The sequence below is a fragment of the Morus notabilis genome, unplaced genomic scaffold (genome assembly GCF_000414095.1).
Source record: "Morus notabilis unplaced genomic scaffold, ASM41409v2 Scaffold267, whole genome shotgun sequence".
Lineage (NCBI taxonomy): Eukaryota > Viridiplantae > Streptophyta > Magnoliopsida > Rosales > Moraceae > Morus > Morus notabilis.
Window position 1 is genome coordinate 72,628 of NW_010359574.1, and position 19,361 is coordinate 91,988.

General features: G+C 36.6%; 4 protein-coding genes across 4 annotated transcripts; 1 reads left to right on the plus strand and 3 right to left on the minus strand.

Moving 5' to 3' along the window:
• Positions 1–4,591: 4,591 nt before the first annotated feature.
• On the plus strand, positions 4,592–7,725 carry LOC21389380 (long-chain-alcohol oxidase FAO2). The gene is made up of 3 exons (XM_010094770.2): positions 4,592–4,876; positions 4,996–5,268; positions 5,757–7,725. Exons 1-3 carry the CDS (start codon positions 4,664–4,666, stop codon positions 7,500–7,502), a joined length of 2,232 nt encoding a protein of 743 aa, XP_010093072.1. The 5' UTR covers positions 4,592–4,663; the 3' UTR covers positions 7,503–7,725.
• Positions 7,726–7,920: 195 nt separating this feature from the next.
• Positions 7,921–12,016, minus strand: LOC21389381 (succinate--CoA ligase [ADP-forming] subunit beta, mitochondrial). The gene is made up of 12 exons (XM_010094771.2): positions 11,794–12,016; positions 11,157–11,267; positions 10,810–10,921; positions 10,506–10,570; positions 10,150–10,227; positions 9,923–9,997; positions 9,668–9,820; positions 9,431–9,565; positions 9,063–9,227; positions 8,709–8,831; positions 8,332–8,403; positions 7,921–8,226 (listed from the first exon to the last, which is right to left on the minus strand). Exons 1-12 carry the CDS (start codon positions 11,893–11,895, stop codon positions 8,149–8,151), a joined length of 1,269 nt encoding a protein of 422 aa, XP_010093073.1. The 5' UTR covers positions 11,896–12,016; the 3' UTR covers positions 7,921–8,148.
• A 2,534-nt stretch (positions 12,017–14,550) lies between these two features.
• Positions 14,551–18,438, minus strand: LOC21389382 (thioredoxin-like fold domain-containing protein MRL7, chloroplastic). The gene is made up of 5 exons (XM_024163401.1): positions 18,360–18,438; positions 15,669–16,502; positions 15,119–15,203; positions 14,778–14,889; positions 14,551–14,683 (listed from the first exon to the last, which is right to left on the minus strand). Exons 2-5 carry the CDS (start codon positions 16,379–16,381, stop codon positions 14,577–14,579), a joined length of 1,017 nt encoding a protein of 338 aa, XP_024019169.1. The 5' UTR covers positions 16,382–16,502; positions 18,360–18,438; the 3' UTR covers positions 14,551–14,576.
• On the minus strand, positions 18,204–19,085 carry LOC21389383. The gene has a single exon (XM_010094773.2). The coding sequence runs from the start codon at positions 18,883–18,885 to the stop codon at positions 18,433–18,435; it is 453 nt and encodes a 150-aa protein (XP_010093075.1). The 5' UTR covers positions 18,886–19,085; the 3' UTR covers positions 18,204–18,432.
• Positions 19,086–19,361: the final 276 nt, after the last annotated feature.

Here is a 19,361-nt window from a genome sequence, read left to right on the forward strand (position 1 = left end):
GGGAGTCGGCTTTGCATCCCATGTTCTTCTCTCAGGGAACATCTGATGCGGGAATTGCACGCTGGTGGGCTAGCTGCTCATCCGAGCCATGATCGGATGATTGAACTCCTCGTGGAGAGATTCTTTTGGCCACGAATGCATCGGGATATTCATTCTTTTGTCGAGCGGTGTGGTACTTGCCAACGAGCTAAGGGTCAAGCTCAAAACACGGGGTTGTACATGCCACTGCCTATTCCGGAAAACATTTGGGAGGACCTAAGCATTGACTTTGTCCTAGGACTCCTAAAAACTCATCGGCACTTCGACTCCGTGATGGTAGTTGTTGATCGGTTTTCAAAGATGGCGCACTTTGTAGTTCCCAAAAAGACAACCGATGCAAATAATGTTACCCGTCTTTTCTTCAAAGAAATAGTCTGCCTACATGGGGTTCCGAGAACAATTACTTCTGATCGTGACATGAAGTTCATCAGCCATCTTTAGAGAGAGCTGTGGAAGCGATTTGATACGACCCTCCAATTTAGCAGCATCGCCCACCCTCAGACTGACGGCCAAACTGAAGTGGTAAACCAAACCTTAGGGAGTATGGTTCGTTGCTTGGCTGCAGGACAGCCTACGCAATGGGACATGGCGCTCGCTCAAGCCGAGTTTGCTTTCAACAGTGCGGTGAACCGGTCCACTGGCAAATCCCCTTTTGCTGTCGTCTACATGAAAGTCCCGAATCACACCGTAGACCTGTTTCATCTTCCCCATTTCAAGAGTGGGACCGCAGCCGAGTTGGCCGATCACGTGGTGCGCATACATCAAGAGGTTAAGGCAAACCTGGCCCGAGCCAACGCCAAGTACAAGGAGGCTGCGGATAAGCACCGTCGAGAACATTTGTTTTCTGAAGGGGATCTTGTCATGGTTCACCTTCGGAAGAACCGAATGCCTGTTGGCACTTACCACAAGCTGCAATACAAAAAGTTCGGGCCCTACAAAGTTCTCAAGCAAATCAACGACAACGCTTATGTCATTGACCTCCCATCGGACTTGCAGGTGTCCAACACGTTCAATGTAGCCGATCTGTTCGAATATTATCCCCCCGACGCGGTGGAGACCACTAATCAAGAGAATTCTGAGTCGAATTCTGTCAAATAGGGGGATAATGATGCAGGGCATACTCTGTTTACTCTATGTGGCTGAACTGTTTGATTTACCTATTGTCGTTTCCTCATGTGGCTTCAAGTTAATTGTCATTTGAGTCTATTTTGTGTTGTTTCTTTGCTAGCTAAAACGCAGCCTTATCTATCGTTTGATGTGTTATCTTTCAGCTATAAATAGCTGATTGTCAGACTCTTAAAAATTAATGAATTATTACTGAAATTTCCCACAGTTTGATTTTCTTCTTACTTGTCGTTATCCCTTGTTTTAGGGTTGGGTTCTTGTGGCCTTATCCATCTGGTTTAGCCAGAGAAGTCTCATAGCTGCGGCTGCACCAATTAGACTATTATATTTTCATAACTTATATGTATACTTGGTATAAAATAATTGCAATGATTCTTATTCTTGAGATCTGCCGGATCATTATATTCATATATTCGATTTTTTTTATTTTAAATAAACGCTTAATTGTGAGACGTGGCTTAATTTGACATTGACACCTAGACAACCACAAGTAAATGGCATTGAAGGGACACAAGGAGGTAAAAGGAGAGGATTAAATTAGTGAGACTATTCTTGATCGTTACGTGTCTTAATTGTAGTGCTTATGTTTATTTATGTTTCTAGTTCTTTTTTTTTTTTTGTTATCCATTATCTTTATTGAAAGATCTGTTTTACGTTAATTATTAGCTCGGTTAAAAACTTATATTTACGAGATTACGTCTTGATATATTGAATAATTTATTAAGTCTTAACAATTACAAATACGAATTAAACTTGTACAAATAAAGACTCACTCTTTGATTTTATCGCCGTCATGTAAAATCAACTTGATGACCTTATTCAGTAAGTACCACTCGTCTTCAATGTCTGTTAACTTAAAAAATCATCTCCCGAAGCTTCTCCTAAAATATGATTATTGTTTAAAATTCATTCAACACTCCATGTCTTTTCTTAAAAAATACAAATTTTTCTCCTGAATATCGTTAAACTTATACCCCGTTCATTTCACTGATTCAAATTTTTAATTCTAAGTTTATACAGTAAAACGCTCTTAAAAATGTCACATCTAACTTTTTTTGTTACAATAAAAAGCTCTCTAAAACTATCACATCTAAATTTAAATTAAAATCTCGAATAAAATAATATACGTGAAAACCTAAGATGCCACCTAATAAATGGTCTTGAGTCGCATTGTATAGAGCAGCCAATTGATCCATCCCACAATCGGATAAACATAGTTCAAGTGAAACTCAAACCGATATTTTCCTTTACTTTTTATTTTTCAATTAAAAATATTTTCTATCCGAATAACTCAACACGCATCCTTTGTTGAAACAAGCTTTGACATAAGCTTCAATTAATTTCAAATGCAAAAAAAAATCTTCAAGCAGATTCCCACGATTTTGTCAATCTCCAAAATTCAAATATAAAGCTAAATAAAAGTCTTCAACTTGTTCTCCCGTTATTGAAATAAAATGCTATTGCCAATAAAATAGCCAAATATAAAATCCTCCATCATTATCTTCAAAAACCAAATCAACAGACTTGAAATTCAAACACGGCCTATCCATCATTTGTCTTGCACGCCACGTACAGCACATCTTGAGCTTCATCTTTTTTATTTTTTTTAACCGTTGCCAATAAATTACCAAGAAAATAAAATACCCAGCATTTACAATGCTTTATGGCCAAACAGATCAAAAAAATCCAACATGACAACACAGCATTAAATACTATTCACTAATATAAACATATAGCGGTGATGTTTAGCACCAGCCTTAAAAGTATCCTTCTTTTCCATTAGCTGTCAACCGACAACTCCAATGCGAGTTTCTAACAAGATTTAGATGGGGTTTCATATGTTTTCCGCGATAAAATTTATAGGCCGTTTTATTTATAAATTTAAAATTATGATTTAAAATTATTTTTTATTTATGTGTATTTTTTTATAATAAATCACGAATTATTATTTGAATTCTCCAAACGCACTTTAGAATATGTTTGATAGGAAAGAAAAGTAGAAGGAATGAAGAAGGTTGATGAATTTTGGAAGGAAAAATGGAAATGTAGGTTATTTGATAAGAGAGAAAAGAGAAAAGAAGAAAAAATAGAGTGAAAAATAATACATGTGGGCCCTACTATTTTTTTTCTTTCCACAAGTGGGCAGAAAATGAGATGGAAAATGGGGACAACTCATTAAAGTGAGCAAAGTTACTAAACTATCCTTTTCTCCATCAAAATCCAAGCAAAAAATTTAAGGGTATAAAAGTAATTTACGAGTAAGATTTTTTCTTTCCTCTCAATTTAACTTCCAATACCAAACAAGTGAAGGTAAACTCATATTCTTTTCATCTTCTCATACCAAACAACATAAAAGAAAATTAATTTCCTTTTCATCATTACTATTTTTCATCACTTCCATATTTCTTTTCTATCATATTTTCTTTCCTTCCTACCAAACATAACATTAAAGACCTAATTGGATTTAACACATCACACTCACACTTTTCATTTCCGTGACAGCCTAGCTAGTCCCATGTAATTATAAATTGACGTGGAGTGGTGAACTCAGAATCAGTTCGGGCCATTCGTTGACAATAAAAAAAGGTTTGTCCCGCATTCCTATCGTAGAGATATCATAGAATCTCTCTTGCTAGTTTTGGCTTTTTGTTCACATACATATTACATTGGAGAGAATTCTGCGGTTGGCCACTAGGGTGTGAAAAAAAAGAAAAATCCCACTGATAAAATATAATTTTACATCATTAAATTGCATGAAACTTATATATTAAGATATATGCTAGTTAAGATAATACAGTAAAAATATGATGTCTTAAAACTGTATCTATATCAGATAATAATAGGGCACGTTATTTTACCCCACTAATTGATAGATTCAGACATTAAAAAATGTTGGTACAAGTTTTTTTATTGATGAGAATGCGATATATATATATATATGGAGTTACATGAGGAGTTTAAATTTAAATCTAATATCTGAATAACTTAAACTAAATAACTAATAACAAAAATAATTCTAACTTTAAAATAAAAATTAATTACTAGCCTAATCTCTAAATACTAGATATAAGCTGAATTAAACAACGAATATAACAATTTAAATCTGAATAAATCAATTATCATTGTCAATAGGGTAAGTTTTTTTAGACGTTTTATTAAATTTTAACAATTTTATTTGTAACTTGTTAGGTGGCCAATTAACAATAATTACGGTGCTCTTTTTCAGGTTAAAAAAAAAAAAAAAAAAAAAAAAAAAAAAAAAAACTGTCCCCCGAAAAAGTGGAAGTATATACTAGGGTGCTGAAATTTAATCAAATTGTTAAAAAAATTTGTCCTACCTATAAGGCAATGCAACGTGTCCATGGGGAGAAAAGGATTCATACCATAAAAGTTATCTCGGGATTCATACAATAAAAGTTCCTTTTATAACAATTATCTCGGGAACAACAGCTGAAGTATCCCGAGAGAGAGAGAGAGAGAGAGAGAGAGAGAGAGAGATATGGAGGGTAAAGAGAAGAAAAGTCATTCTCTTTTGAGAGGAGGAAGAAGACAAAGCAGTTACAGCCATGGCTACTCTTCAGCTCAAATCCAGTCCTTGGCTTCCATGTGCGAAGCTCTCATACCTCCTCTAATTCCAAACAAAAACCCACTTCACAAATCTCTTCAAACTTTCTATGAAGCTTCAGGGTCTCAGTCTCCTATCCCTGACGAGGTCAACTTTCATGCCAAACTTTTCTTTACAAAAATACCCAAATCTTTCTTCTTTCTTCTTCTTCTTTTTTAATTTTGTTTTTTTATGGGTTTTTGAAATTTGTTTAGCCTGTTGTGTAGACAGCAGAAATGGTGGTGAAAAAGGCTCTGCCACCGGCTGCTTCTCTTGTGAGTTGGGTACTGAAGATTCTTTCATTCAGATTGGGGACTTTGTTGCTTTGTGGGTTCATTTGCTTTGATTGGAAATGGCCTTTCCTTCACAAGTTCTCTGAAATGTCTTTGGAGAAGAGAGAGGCAGTTCTCAAGAAATGGTCCAAGCAAAGGCGTTTTGTGCCTCTCAGATTAGCTTTTGTGTTGATCAAACTCTTTTGCTTCTTCACATTCTTCTCAAGGGTAATGCAGTTACCTAATAAGTTCCCTCTTTTGTTAGTTCTTATCTTTTGTCTTCATTTCTTATTGATTATTGTATAGTTTTAGTCTGCTGCTCTCATCCTTGTCTGGTCGTGGGCGGTAGGAGAGAGAAAAGGGACAAAACAAACTGAAACATATAATTCATTGAAGATAATAAAAAAAAATGAGAGAAAATAATTTTTCAAACAAAATGCGTAGGATTTTTGACACGTACAATCATGATGAATCTATGATAATGTGTATTATTGTTCATTATTTTATTGTTTTATTTAGTGAACTTATAAAAAATTTGGTATTATGTGACTTGTCTTGCTGACTTCCCTGCTGAAGCATGCTTTGGGTTTTTTTTTTTCCTTGATATATATTTTTTGGAACATAATAGAGCATAATCCATCTTGGTTTCTCTTTTTCTTCATTAATAAGAGTTTTTAAGTTTTTAATGGTTTTATTTTTTTGTTTAAATGTTACAGGTTGATGAAAATTCACACAACCCAGCATGGGAAGCAATTGGGTATCACGTAGACACCAGGAAAAGGATGACCAAAACCGAAAAGGAGAGGCCTCTTGATAATGGAGTGATTGAAACCATGAAAGAAACTGACTCCTCCCTTGTCCAATCACTAATCCAAAAAGGCCTAGAAGTTACCGAAGATCCAAACGACAACAACTACAAGATCAAATGTGATGCTGTTGTCGTCGGTTCGGGCTGCGGTGGAGGAGTTGCAGCTGCAGTTCTAGCCAAGTCTGGCCAAAAGGTGATTGTCCTTGAGCAAGGGAACTACTTTGTTGCCCAAGATTATTCTTCGCTGGAGGGTCCTTCAATGGAGGAATTGTATAAATTTGGTGGGATTTCATCAACTATTGATGGGAAGATCATGTTGCTAGCTGGCTCAACTGTTGGAGGAGGTTCTGCTGTAAACTGGTCTGCGTCTATTAGGACACCAAGCAGTGTCCTCCATGAATGGTCAGTGGATCATAAGATTCCATTGTTTGGGAGTTCTGAATATCAATCTGCTATGGATGTTGTGTGTAAGAGACTTGGTGTTACGGACAAGTGTACCAAGGAAAACTTTCAGAATCAAATATTGCGGAAAGGGTGTCAGAATCTTGGTCTAGAAATTGTTTCGGTTCCGAGAAACTCGTCAGCTGATCATTACTGCAGCTTTTGTTGTTACGGCTGTCCGACAGGAGAAAAGAAAGGCACTGATACGACTTGGCTTGTTGATGCCGTGGCCTGCGGCGCGGTGATTTTAACAGGATGTAGAGCTGAGAAATTCGTACTTGAGAATGGCAAGGACGGGGGAGCTAGAAAGAAATGCCTGGGAGTAATCGCCAGATGTTCAAGCAAGAAAATCACCAAGAAGCTGAAAATTGAGGCGAAAGTGACGGTTTCAGCTTGTGGGGCTCTCTCAACTCCTCCTCTCATGATCTCCAGCGGACTCCAGAATCCAAACATTGGAAGGAACCTCCATCTTCACCCTGTCCTCCTGACATGGGGGTACTTCCCAGAAGATGGATCAGAATTCAAAGGCAAAATGTACGAGGGAGGAATCATTACCTCGCTTCACAAGGTGATTTCCGAGGGAAACAACACACGGGCAATCATAGAAACGCCTGTATTGGGACCTGCCACATTTGCTACCCTCTTTCCTTGGGTCTCGGGATCTGACATGAAGGATAGGATGGTGAAGTATGCAAGAACCTCACACCTATTTGCAATGGTGAGAGACCAAGGTTCAGGAGAGGTCAAGGAAGAAGGAATGGTCAAGTACCGATTGACACAGTTGGACAAAGAAAATCTTCAGTGTGGGCTCAGGCAAGCCTTGAGAATTCTGGTCGCGGCAGGAGCCGTTGAAGTAGGAACCTATAGGAGCGATGGACAAAGAATCAAGTGCAAAGGGCTTAAAGAGAAGGATTTCGAGGAGTTTTTGGACACTGTGACCGCAGTTGGAGGGCCGGGGACGAGAGGCGAGCACTGGACGATTTACTGTTCTGCACACCAGATGGGAAGCTGCCGAATGGGTGCCAATGAGGAAGAAGGAGCTGTTGATGAGAATGGAGAGAGTTGGGAGGCAGAAAGTTTGTTTGTATGTGATGGGAGTGTTCTCCCAACGGCTGCTGGGGTCAATCCTATGATTTCCATTGAATCCACAGCTTTCTGCATCTCCACCAGGATTGTTAAGTCCCTGAAAAGGCAATCTCATGTGGGTAATTAAAGCAAGCAATCTCTTGTGGGTAGTTAAAGCATGTTTTATGATCTTGATTATTTATGATCCATCCTAGTGTGAAAAGATAGCATTAATGTAAATCTTGGGGCTGAAAAGCTGCAAGAAAATGTCTCCCTCGAGTCCCCGTTCCGATTGCAAGAAATATTCTTCTAAGCAAAATTAAATAATTATGTACTTAAATAAATAAATAAATCTGTGATTATTTTCTTCACATTTAGATTAGGATCTCAATAGTATTAAGCTTTAACAAACTTGATAAATATGGGACAAAAAAAAAGTATCGACAAATGCCCAAAGGACGAGTTTTGTGTTAAGATGGCTATCCCATCATGATCCTTGCTGAAACCAAAAAATGAAATGCTATAAAAAACTCAACAACTGGACACATACAGAAACGACAAAAGCCTGAACGCAAAAATCCCTCTTGTAAAATTTGAGAAGGAAACATTATTGAGAATCATTTGGCAATTCCTGTTATGGTTTGGGTCAAAATATTTTTCTGATGCAAGTATTCGACTTGCCCAAACTACACGCTGCGCATCTCCACATTAAAGCACAAAACTGCGTACTGGTTTCTCCACAGAAAGAATTATGGTGCAATGAAATTATAAAAGGAAATGGGGATCTGCTTAATTTAATTATATGCTGCTTTAACGGCCTTTTCGGCAGCATCGTCCAGGTCTTCTGCTGTGATTAATGTCATACCGCTTTCCTGCATGGCCATTTGTAATAAAGATTAGTGTTCTGAATAATGGACCTGAAATTTTCAACATCTTTAAGCAATTGTTTTCATGCATTAAATTAAGTATCAAATTACCTTCAGAATTCTCTTCCCCTGATCGACATTAGTGCCTTCGAGACGAACAACCACCGGTACTTTCAGGGAAACCTAGCCACAAGATCCACAAAGATTAATGCCTGCAGCTAACTAAGCAGTATGGCCAAATGCCAAAGAAAACTAACAATGTAGTGGAGTTTATTACAAGTAGGTGTAAACCAATGTCTACACTTGCAAATGAAAATATAATAAAGTTATTCGTAAAGGTGTCTTCTTATTTCAAGCGAAAATGAAGATTTGATGGAAATAACATAAGAAAGCAATGGCTCAAAAAATGGATAGATATTTTGGGGTTTGGGGTGGAGGTGGGAGGAAGACCTGAAAAAATAAATAAATAAATAAATAATATGGCTCACCTGTTTGGCAGCATTGACAATGCCACTCGCTATAATATCACACTTCATAATTCCACCAAATATATTCACCAGAATTGCTTTTACCTTCTCATCAGAAGTCAATATCTTAAATGCCTCAACCACCTGAGAGAATTGTCAACAAAAATTATGAATAAACTGTAAAATAGAAGAGCACACACTTGATCCAGCAAGAGCCCTTTTAGGCATAAAATATAAGTCGAAAGTCTTCTTCGCCTGAACTACTAATATATCAGAAAAGCCAAAAAAGGAAATACAGTGATAAACTCTACGCTTGATTACAAACAATAGGATCAAAGGACCAATGACATAATAAAATAAAGGTCCTGTATCTACCTGGCCTTCAGAAGCATTCCCCCCAACGTCTAGGAAGTTGGCAGGAGTTCCCCCGTGCAGTTTAATTATATCCATGGTAGCCATTGCCAATCCGGCACCATTCACCATGCAACCAATTTCCCCATCTAAACCAATGTAATTCAAATCCGCTTTGGCAGCAGCCACCTGTCACAAAAGAATAATGTCAGAAGAGCTATATTCCCTTGCCATAATTTGTCCCTTTCCAACAGTATAACCTCAAACCATATCCCTACACCTACTGGAAAAGATAGGGACTTGGCTACAGAGGATGATGGACTGTGACTATCATACGAGACAAAAAATTAAAAGAATATAAATATATCAAGCAGAGGATAGCAAAACAAGACCTCCCGCGGATCCTCCTGTGTTGGATCACGTAGAGCAAAAATTGCTTTCTGGCGGAACGCCGCGTTATCATCAAAATTCAACTTAGCATCAGCAGCTACCAATTGGTTATCAGAAGTCTCAGCTATTGGGTTTATCTGGCCAAAAAAATCCAGGTTCAGGTTAAGATATCCGGAGCAAAAAGAAATATCTAGGGGTTAAACAGTAACACTTTTTGGGACTCTGAAAGGTAATCTCACTTCTAACATTGTGCAGTCGCACTCACAGAACAGCTTATATAACTTCTTCACTTGTTCAATTGAATCATTTCTGTCAGCAACTTTGGGAGCCAACCCATCTACTACCTTTGCTGCATCTTCATCCGTAATTCCTTTGAAAACATCAATAGGTACCTATCAATAAGGTGGGGCAAGTGGACATTGTTAATTATAGCAAAGCAAAGTAAAAAGGAATTTTAAGGAGTTCTAGATGGAATAAAACCGGAAGAAAACAACCTTTATTATCATATCTGGGAATTTCTCAGCAAGGTCTTCAATGCTCGTACCTCCCTTTCTGCAGGCAATTATAAGCTGGAAAAAAAAAGGGACGCAAATAAGCATTTTATTTCTTTTAGCAAGAACATGTATCTCCAAGTGAATAAACTGTTTATACGAATAGGTGTTGATACGGGACCAATAATTCCAAAAGGGAAAAAAATGGTAATTTAGTTGCGAGAACATACCGGACCAGCAGTTTTTCGATCCAAAGTAATAGCAAAGTACATCTCATTAACAAGTGACAACTTTTCACATAGATAAACCTGTAAAAGAAAAGGAAACAAACCAGGAATACTCAAGTAAGCTCAGAACCAATAATTGGTGTAAACATAAATGAATACGAAGAAGCCTTTTTTATTTATTAAGTAAACTGATGATTACACACGTAGAGCATAATCCATCATTAAGTTTATTAAACCAATTAAGTAACTAACCCATGACTGTCTAGTGGTTATGGTAATTCATTCAACTAAACGGTTTTACCTTTCGATACAAATAAATCCAAAAACCAGTATAATCAAGAATAAGTAATTAAACCAACCTTGCTTACAACTTTTCCGTGGGGACCTGTCTGTTTGGTTACAAGTACCTGCCCAAGCATCTTTCCTGCAATAGGAGCGTTTAGATAAAGGATTAGTAAACCCAAACAAATTAATAAAGCGGAGCTAGTACAGTAACTATTTTCTGAAAGATAACCTGGAAATAATAATAATAATAATAAGAACAACAACATCAATAATAACAAGAGATAAGCCTATCTTAATTGGAAAGAAAATTACAAAAGATACAATACAAGCAACTAAACGTCATAAAAATTTCAGTGAAAAGAAGACAGTCCCCAATACCAGCAATATCTGCAGCCTCTTCAGCCTTGACAATGTGAACTCCACCCTTCAGACCGCTCGTAAATGTTCCTAAGCCTCTTCCACCAGCCAAGATTTGGCTCTTAACCACCAACTGCACCAAATTGCAAGTTAACAACTTAACATTATTCCAATTCTTCCACTTAATTTATTTGCTAGAAGTGCAGGAAGACAAAACAAAAACCTTAAAATGCAGGGAGAAAATAAAGCCTTAAGTGAGCCTAACACAGTCAAATAGAAAAATTGGCTCAAAATTCCATTTGTTTTAGGGTTGTTGTCATCAAGAAATAATAAAGGCACCGTAAGAGCTTAATTTACAGAAAGATTACCTCTTTTTCGTTCGGAAATACATGCCGAATAGTCTCTTTCACTTCATCAATAGTAGAAGCCGCAGCGCCTCTGGGGACATTGATCCCAGATTTGCTCATCAACTCAGCTCCCTGATTTCAGTAGAATCAAAGCCATTAATCATGAAAATTTATTGATTTTAACAGGAAAAATGGACACATACTTCACACAAAGTTACGGGGTTTTAACTTTTTTTTCTTTCTTTTTTTGCTCAAATTATGCGGTTGACTCGCACAAAGATCAACGCCTATCTCATTAGAATTTCGTAAAAGTTTCCTCCCAAAGAAGAAGAAAAATAAAATAAAAAATAAAAAACGAAACTTCACATCCGTAGGCTGAATTTTATGCAGATTTTAACTTCACATCCGTAGGCTGAATTTTATGCAGATTTTAGAGTTGCAATCCAGAATTGAACAAAATTTTGGACTAGTAGCAGGAACCTGGAGTGTATTCAACAAAATTATAGACTTGCAATCTAGAACAAAGCATCAAGTTTCAATTTTTCGTCTACGTCTACCTATAGGTTGTGTTAAAAAATTCATAGATACACACACACACAAATATATACGATTGAATGTGAGTATACGCAAACGTGGGAGAAAATGGTGGAATCTAGACCTGATATTCATGGATGTTAAGACGGCGGAGCTGTTGCTGCTGCCATTTTCCAGCGACGGAGAGGGAGCGAGAGACGAGCTTGTTTAGCAGTCCTCTCGCCATTCTGAAACCCTAAACCAAACAATAACCAGAAAAAGGGGTAGAGAGAGAAAGAGAGGAGAGAGAGAGTGCGTTTGCTTTTGCCGGAAGCAGAGACGATCGGGATCAAAGAGAAGAATCAAAATGGATCCCTAGCGTTTTGCTCTCTTTCTTCCCTTATTATTATTTACACTTTGGACCCCTATTTTTCCGTAATTTTTCATTGCCAGTCCGATGTTTATATTTTTTTGCTTGGGAGTCCGATGTTTACATTCTTTGACTTGTTTTACTTTTCTTTTTCTGTTTTTTTTTTCTTAGAGGCATGTTTGGTAACGCATTTAAAATAATTTTGTTTATAATACAAAAATAAAAATAGATTGTTTTAAAAATTATTTTGGAACTGATTTTTGAAATTACGTTTGGTTAATTTTTAAGAGATTGTTTTGAGTATAATAAAAAAGTAAAATCATATTTAGTTATAATTATTAATTAATATATTATAATATTATTGATAAGTACTAAAAAATGAAAACATAAAAGAGAAAATAATTTTTAATTATTTTTTAATTAATTCACAAAAATCATTCTCATTTTTTTGTTTTTGTTTTTGTTTTCAAAATATTTGTTAAATAAACATGGTTTTTATATTTGTGCCTCAAAAAACATGCAAAAACGTTTTAAAAAACAAACAAAAATCAATTCTAAAGGCAGCCCTTGTTTTTCATTTTCATCCCTAAGCAAATAGCCATATCTCAAAAAACGACAATGATCATAAAGAAAAGTAGAAAACCAATAAACTATTAACCAAAAAAAAAAAAAAGACAAAACCAACCAGTTAAACATTAACCAAAAAAACGACAAAACATGTTTTTTTTTTTTTTTAAAAAGAATACGACAAAACATGTTAAACGGCATAAAATAGAAAAATAACATCGTCGTAAACGAAAACCACAATAACCTCAAAATGCGAAATTTACATAAAACTTCAATGACCTGTGAGGAACATCAGTACATCACCAGTAAAGCGACGTGGTTAGGGAAAAACGATATGAAATAACAAATATATTTATATTCCAGGAGAGAGACATATTAAAAACGACATGAACCTCTATAAAAGATCAGAACAATAGACAAACAGAAAACTAGAAAACCGACATTATTTTTCTAGTTTTCTGTTTGTCTATTGTTCTTTTGGTACTTTGGTACGCAATGGCAAATTACCAAAAGAAAACACGGAAAAAAAGGAGGAAAGAAATCTACATTATTTTTTAGGACGACAATAATAATAATAACCAACAATTAGAAACGATAATTACCTAGAAAACGACATCAATATGTAAAACAAGAAAATACAAAAACAGATGAAATAACAAACAGCAGAACACGGAACGACAAAACGCGAGAAACGAAACGGAGAAATCACCGAGAAAGGACATCATTACTGAAAACTGACATCATTTTTCAAAACGGTGATGACAGGGTACGAACTAACAAAATTACAAACAACATAATTACGATTATATGAATAGAGAACGACATCATTTTTGAAAACGGCAACAAAAAGCAAAGAATGCTATTATTAAAACGAAAGAGACACCAGGAAACGACACCAAACGTGACAACCGACAATGAGTGAACATTTTCTCATGCATTTGAGTCAAATAATCGGGGATCCTGATGGTAGTGTCATGGGATAAACTGTTCCCCGGGACCCATCCAACAATACACATTACGGAATTATTTATTGAAATCCCAATGTAGAATTGTTTAAATTATAACAGAAAATGAGATTAAAGAAAAAGCAATAACATGCAGCTTTACATCGTGCGTTGTCCTCTTCGTTTTTCTCTCTCTTTTTTTTTTATACTTTTTTTTTTCCCCCAAGTTTTTCTCACTTTTTTGCTTCATCTTTTATTCTCTCTTTCTTTCACTCCCTTGAGTTATCCCCATATTTCCAGATATTTTCCCACAAATAATCTTTTGGACGTGTCACACGATGAACGCGAAAGCCAATCTTGCCCAACATAAAAGATTTTCAATCTATAAAGCAGAAAAGAGAAAACTTGCCAGAAATTGCAGCGTTGGAATATTTGGCTACAATTATTAGAGCTAGTTCAATTTATACACGTTTGATTGGTACAGACAAATGCATTCTTGGATGAATCTTATAGAGGGCATTCGCAAATGCACAAACAACACCAACCTCAAGTCGGTTTGTTCTACAGAATCGTCAACCAAATTCATAGTTTTCTATCCATTTCTGCTTACACAGTTGGTCCTCCTGGCTGTTCCATGACGTTAGACTCCGGTAAGGCTCCTCGTCGGCAAATATTCCACTTTCAACTGCCAACAAAAATTCACGCGAACAAAATTTCACTTCTGACACATCCAAGACTTTAAGCGGCTCAGTTTGGGGAGAATCTCATTTAGGAGGGAGAACCCCTAAACCCCCTAACCATTTTCTTTTCCACAAATCCGGTTAATGCCCACCTTAGTCCATCAAAAGAAGCTTGGAAACAAAGCATACTTCTAACAAATAGTTGGAAAATCATCTTTCTGTTATTCATTTTGCTACATATAATCTCTTAAGTCTCAATGTATAAGAAATTTTTCTATAGCGACTGTAAAAAGCTAGCTATGAGAGAAAGATATAGTGGGAAAGTATACCTCAGAAGCTTGACGGTCAAGTTAAAAGTACTGATATGCTAACAATAAGGTCGAGATAAAGCCGAAACATCAATCCAGGATGGTCTCTTTGCATTGTAGTAGAAATGTGCAATCATATGAACTAATTCATCGGCTGTTCGAAATTCTGCCAAAAGAAAATGTCATTTAGTATTAAGGGAAGGAACGAACTTCAACAGGTCATTCATGGTAGAACTTGAACGTGAATGAGACACTCTCACCTTTTTCCCTGTAAAGTATCCTGTTTCCCCGTAAGAATAAAATCTGAGGTCCTTCTTTTACTTTAAGAGCATATGCCAAATCCCTCTCGATGTTGATGTCTATCTTGACTGACTGTTGTAATGAAAGTTTAAAGTTGTTAGCATCAGTTAATTAACATGAAAATACATTTGCTCAAAGTCAAAAGTTTCATTAGACTGGGGGCTCTCACTATTTGCTCGGAAACCAGCAAAAAATAATTACAGAAACGAAAATTTAAATCATAAATCATTCAAGTCTATGACTTATCCGCAAAATCATAAAAAAAAAAAAAAAAAACAACAACCAAAAAATTTTTGTTTACCCGAGGAGGCAATCGATCTTTGGCATCCCAATAAACCTTAACCGCCTTTTCTAGCTCCTTCAAAGCTTTCCAATTATCAGTTGCCCTGTAAACAGGACAAGAGAATGTGTGCTATTAGAAACTATGTATAGAGTCAGAATCAAAAATAAACTTCTCAACGCTTTTCCTTTGTGCATGGCCATAAGTAAAAGTTTGTCATGCTCATGCATGCACTTCCAACTCTCCTCAAAGCCACCATAGAAAGTTCCCAACAACTCGCAATCATAATTATTTATTTATCACTTCAAATTCTCAAAATCAAATTTAAAGCCATCAGCCATATTAAGGACTTCAACCGAATTTAATCAAGCAATAGCATTGTTGTGAAACTCAGACAAGACATCCAGCCATGGATAGAATAACACCGAAACCTCGTAAACAAGAAAGTTCACGCGATAGCGATAATTAGACTCCACAAAGTCAACACATTAAATTCAAACCAAATACTTAAAAAACAGCAATTGTTCCTTAAATTTTCAGAAAATACAGAATAATAAATATATTCTCTTACCTTTTATATCTTTCGAAAACAAGAACAACAAGCGGGCTCGGATGGAAAGCAAAGCTCTCCCACTCCAAACAGTTAATCTCCTTCACCCAGTTATCGTCAATCTCTCCTTCCCAATCAATCTCAACCCCGTCTTCTCCAACCACGTTCTTTATCGGATGCTTATCGAAATACTCCGACGCCCTAATTCCCCAACCCACATCGGCGTCCAACGGCCAATCCTGACTCTCCTCCTCAACCACCATTGTCTTCTTCTTCTTCGTCTCCCCAACCTCATCATCCTCTTCGTCATCGCTAGATTCCGATTCAGACTCCGATTCATTATCATCCTCAGCCCTGTCCTTCATCACATTTCCCAAATTCTCGACCACTTCATCGTTCTGCTCTCTGATCGACGCGAACGTCCGCTCGAGCGAGTCCCTCACGTAGTCTTCCACCGCGGCGGCTTCGCTCCTCCGACCGCGCCTCGGCTTTCTCGGAATTGTTGTCGGGAACTTTCTGCTCGGATCTTCGCCTTCGTTCTGGGAAGCTTCAGCTTTCGGGCGACGGTTTCTTGACCTGGGTTTGGCTTTGGAAGCGGAGTTGAGTTTAAGGTCGGGTTCTGAATCGGATTTTCTTGAAAGAACGACGAAAGGAATAGACTTTACGCCGCGAGGACGGTGTACGAGGCGGATGTTGGCTCTGGGAATGGGAGAAAGTTGAAGGAGAAGTGACATTTTTTCGGTTTTCTTCGCGCGGGAATCAGTTGGCAACACCAAGTGTATGACAAAATGCCTGGCCCGTTTCTGTGATGGCGTTCAGCTGATATCGTACGAATCAGTGTATATGGGAGAGATTCTACAAGAAAAAACGACATATTGAGCACAAAACGACGTATTCGGCAAAAAAAATAAAACGACATGATGTTCCTATATTTTCATAAGTTATTCGTTTGTGATATGTCGCTCCGTAATAAAAATTGCTGTCGGTCTATTTTTATAAGATTTTTGCTATTGTTTATTACAGCAAAAATGATTGGTGATATTCGGCAAAAAAAAATAAAACGACATGATGTTCCTATATTTTCATAAGTTATTCGTTTGTGATATGTCGCTTCGTAATAAAAATTGCTGTCGGTTTATTTTTATAAGATTTTTGCTATTGTTTATTACAGCAAAAATGATTGGTGCTCTTTATTCGAAGTTTGTCTCTTTTGTAAGCCACGTGTATCATCTAGTCTTTCATGGATAAAATTATTACACCAACTCAAATCCCAATTATTTTATATTAATTAATATAATATGTGAATTGTTATTTTTATATCAATAAATATTTAAAATATTATCACGTCAATTAATTAAATAAAAAAAATGACATCTCATGTCACAAAGCAAGTTGAAAAATTGAAAATTATTAGTATTTTTTTTTTGGCATAACGAAATTTTTTCCATTGAGTAATTATTATTGTTTGAATAAAGATAATATTTGATGCAACTTAAATAAATAGTACAATTGTAGCTCTTACGGAGATATTAGGACAAGTATAGCAAAGCAATGACGTTTCTGCAGATATTAATACCATAAAAAGTTCACTTGCTCTTGCACTTGCTCTTCTACTTGCACAATTTCGTGAAATTATTGTTAAAAATGCTCATGACGATCGCATGAGAGATAAAATCGAGCTCTACACGAAATAAATACTTGACTCTCGCAAAACGCCATTCGCCATTGATATGATAAAAGACGTATTATTGTCAATGTCGATCTTTGCGTGCCTAAATAGTAAACACTTTAGATCCGATTTATCAAAAACTATACATTTCACAATAAATCACAATATAAAAAACACGCCAAAACAGTAAATCTAAACAGATTACTATTACCAAATTGAGATATGAATGGCCAAACACGCTGTTATAAAATGAGTAACACTAAGCCTACAAAACATATTAAAAAAAAAAAATAACGAATTTGCCAAATGTTTTGTGTGGACCAAAGTATATATATTAAATAAAGATAGCAAACCTACAAAAGAAACAAAAAGGGAAGGAACAAATTCTATCACAAAGAGAGATTTTAGGATCTCCCTTTTCAATAGAAAAGAATGTTGAATTTTGGAACGAATATAAGAAAGCATGAAAAATAAAAGAAGAGGAAAGTCGTACTCCTTTCAAATTAAGATGGATATTTTGTTTTGCAGAAATAATAACTATCACAGTTATTGTTAGCAGTCAACGCGTGGAAATATTTAAATACCCTCACAACAAGGTTCATGTGATTTAAGTATTGAATTTCTAAAACGTAAATCAAGATAGACGTGTTTCTAAATTCACTATATCAAAAAGCAAACCTTCATCAATGGATTGATTATTACATTTATCTATTTTTTTAATCTTAATTTTTTGTCTACTATTATATGGGACAAAAAAAAAAAGCAACACCAGATTCTTAATTAAACCAAAACAAAAGAGAACATAAATTGGTAGGGAATCAAACGGTGTATTGGAAGTAAGTTAGATCAAGTAATCCATATATAATAAAAACAAAACTAAAGGAAGAATCAATCACAAAAACGTTTCCCAAGCATGCATGTCCCGTATTGGTTATCAAATATAAGGGGGATATTTCTTGCAATTCTCACGGGCAAAATATTTTCTCAATAATATAAAAAAATATATAAATAAATAAACAAAAGAGAGAGAGAAAATTCTTTACATCTTTCAATTTGGAGCAAAACGGGATCGCCAACGGGATCGGCACACGTGTTGCCGCAAATTCCCACTAACAATTACAACTGTAGAAAGCGGGCAAGTTGTGTAGGGTTGAAAACGCCAGCTAAGTGGGCCCCATCAGAGCCCAACAAATCAGCTACCGCCACGTATCTCTGGAGACTCTCAAAGCGCGGCTCGGCTCCATCTCTCCTTTCGGCTTCATCTTCGCGACGCTGCTTCGGCTCCTGAGCCGAGCCGGCCGACGACTCGGCTCGCGCCGCGTCAAACGGCTGGCCGAATAGTGTTCCCTTGTTAAGGAACTCGTGGGCCAAGTACCCAGCCAGGAGCTGATTGGAATAAGCCGCGGCTGGCTCATTATGCGGCTCGGCTTGAGGCTGAGCCGTCTTCAGCTTTTTTGTCGTTGACGGTGGGACTTGGACGGCGTCAACTCCGGTGTCTTCTTCCTCTTTGCGCTTGTTTGACGGCGTTAAAACCCGACGGGGCGGTAGACGCATCGTTTTGGTACTCATTTTGGCTTCTTCGGTTTTGGGTGCATGCCACGTCAGCTAACAGCACATTAAATCCACAATAAATCTAATCCAACGGAAGAAAAAAGATTCCTTTTCAAGCAAAAGCCAAAAGGGACGTTTGGTAAAATTCAGGGTAAAAATAAGTTTCCAAGATCTTGTAAAAATCTGATAAAAATAAAATAATAATTCAAAAAAAAAGAGAGAATAATATTTAAAATTCAAAAAAAAAAAAATTGGAGAGAAGTAAGAGGAAACGAGACTTTGAAATCTGGAGAGGTTCTCCAGAAATTTAACACAAGCTAGAGAGAGAGAGCGCTAGAGAGAGAGAGAGAGAGAGAGAGAGAGAGAACTAGAGAGAGAAACATAAAACGAAGGAAGTACGAAAGGAAGAATTGGCAAGCCGAGGGGGTTGCCTTATATTTATAGAACAGGGACTAGTTGATTGCCCGTGATTTCCAACAAAATCACAGGAATGC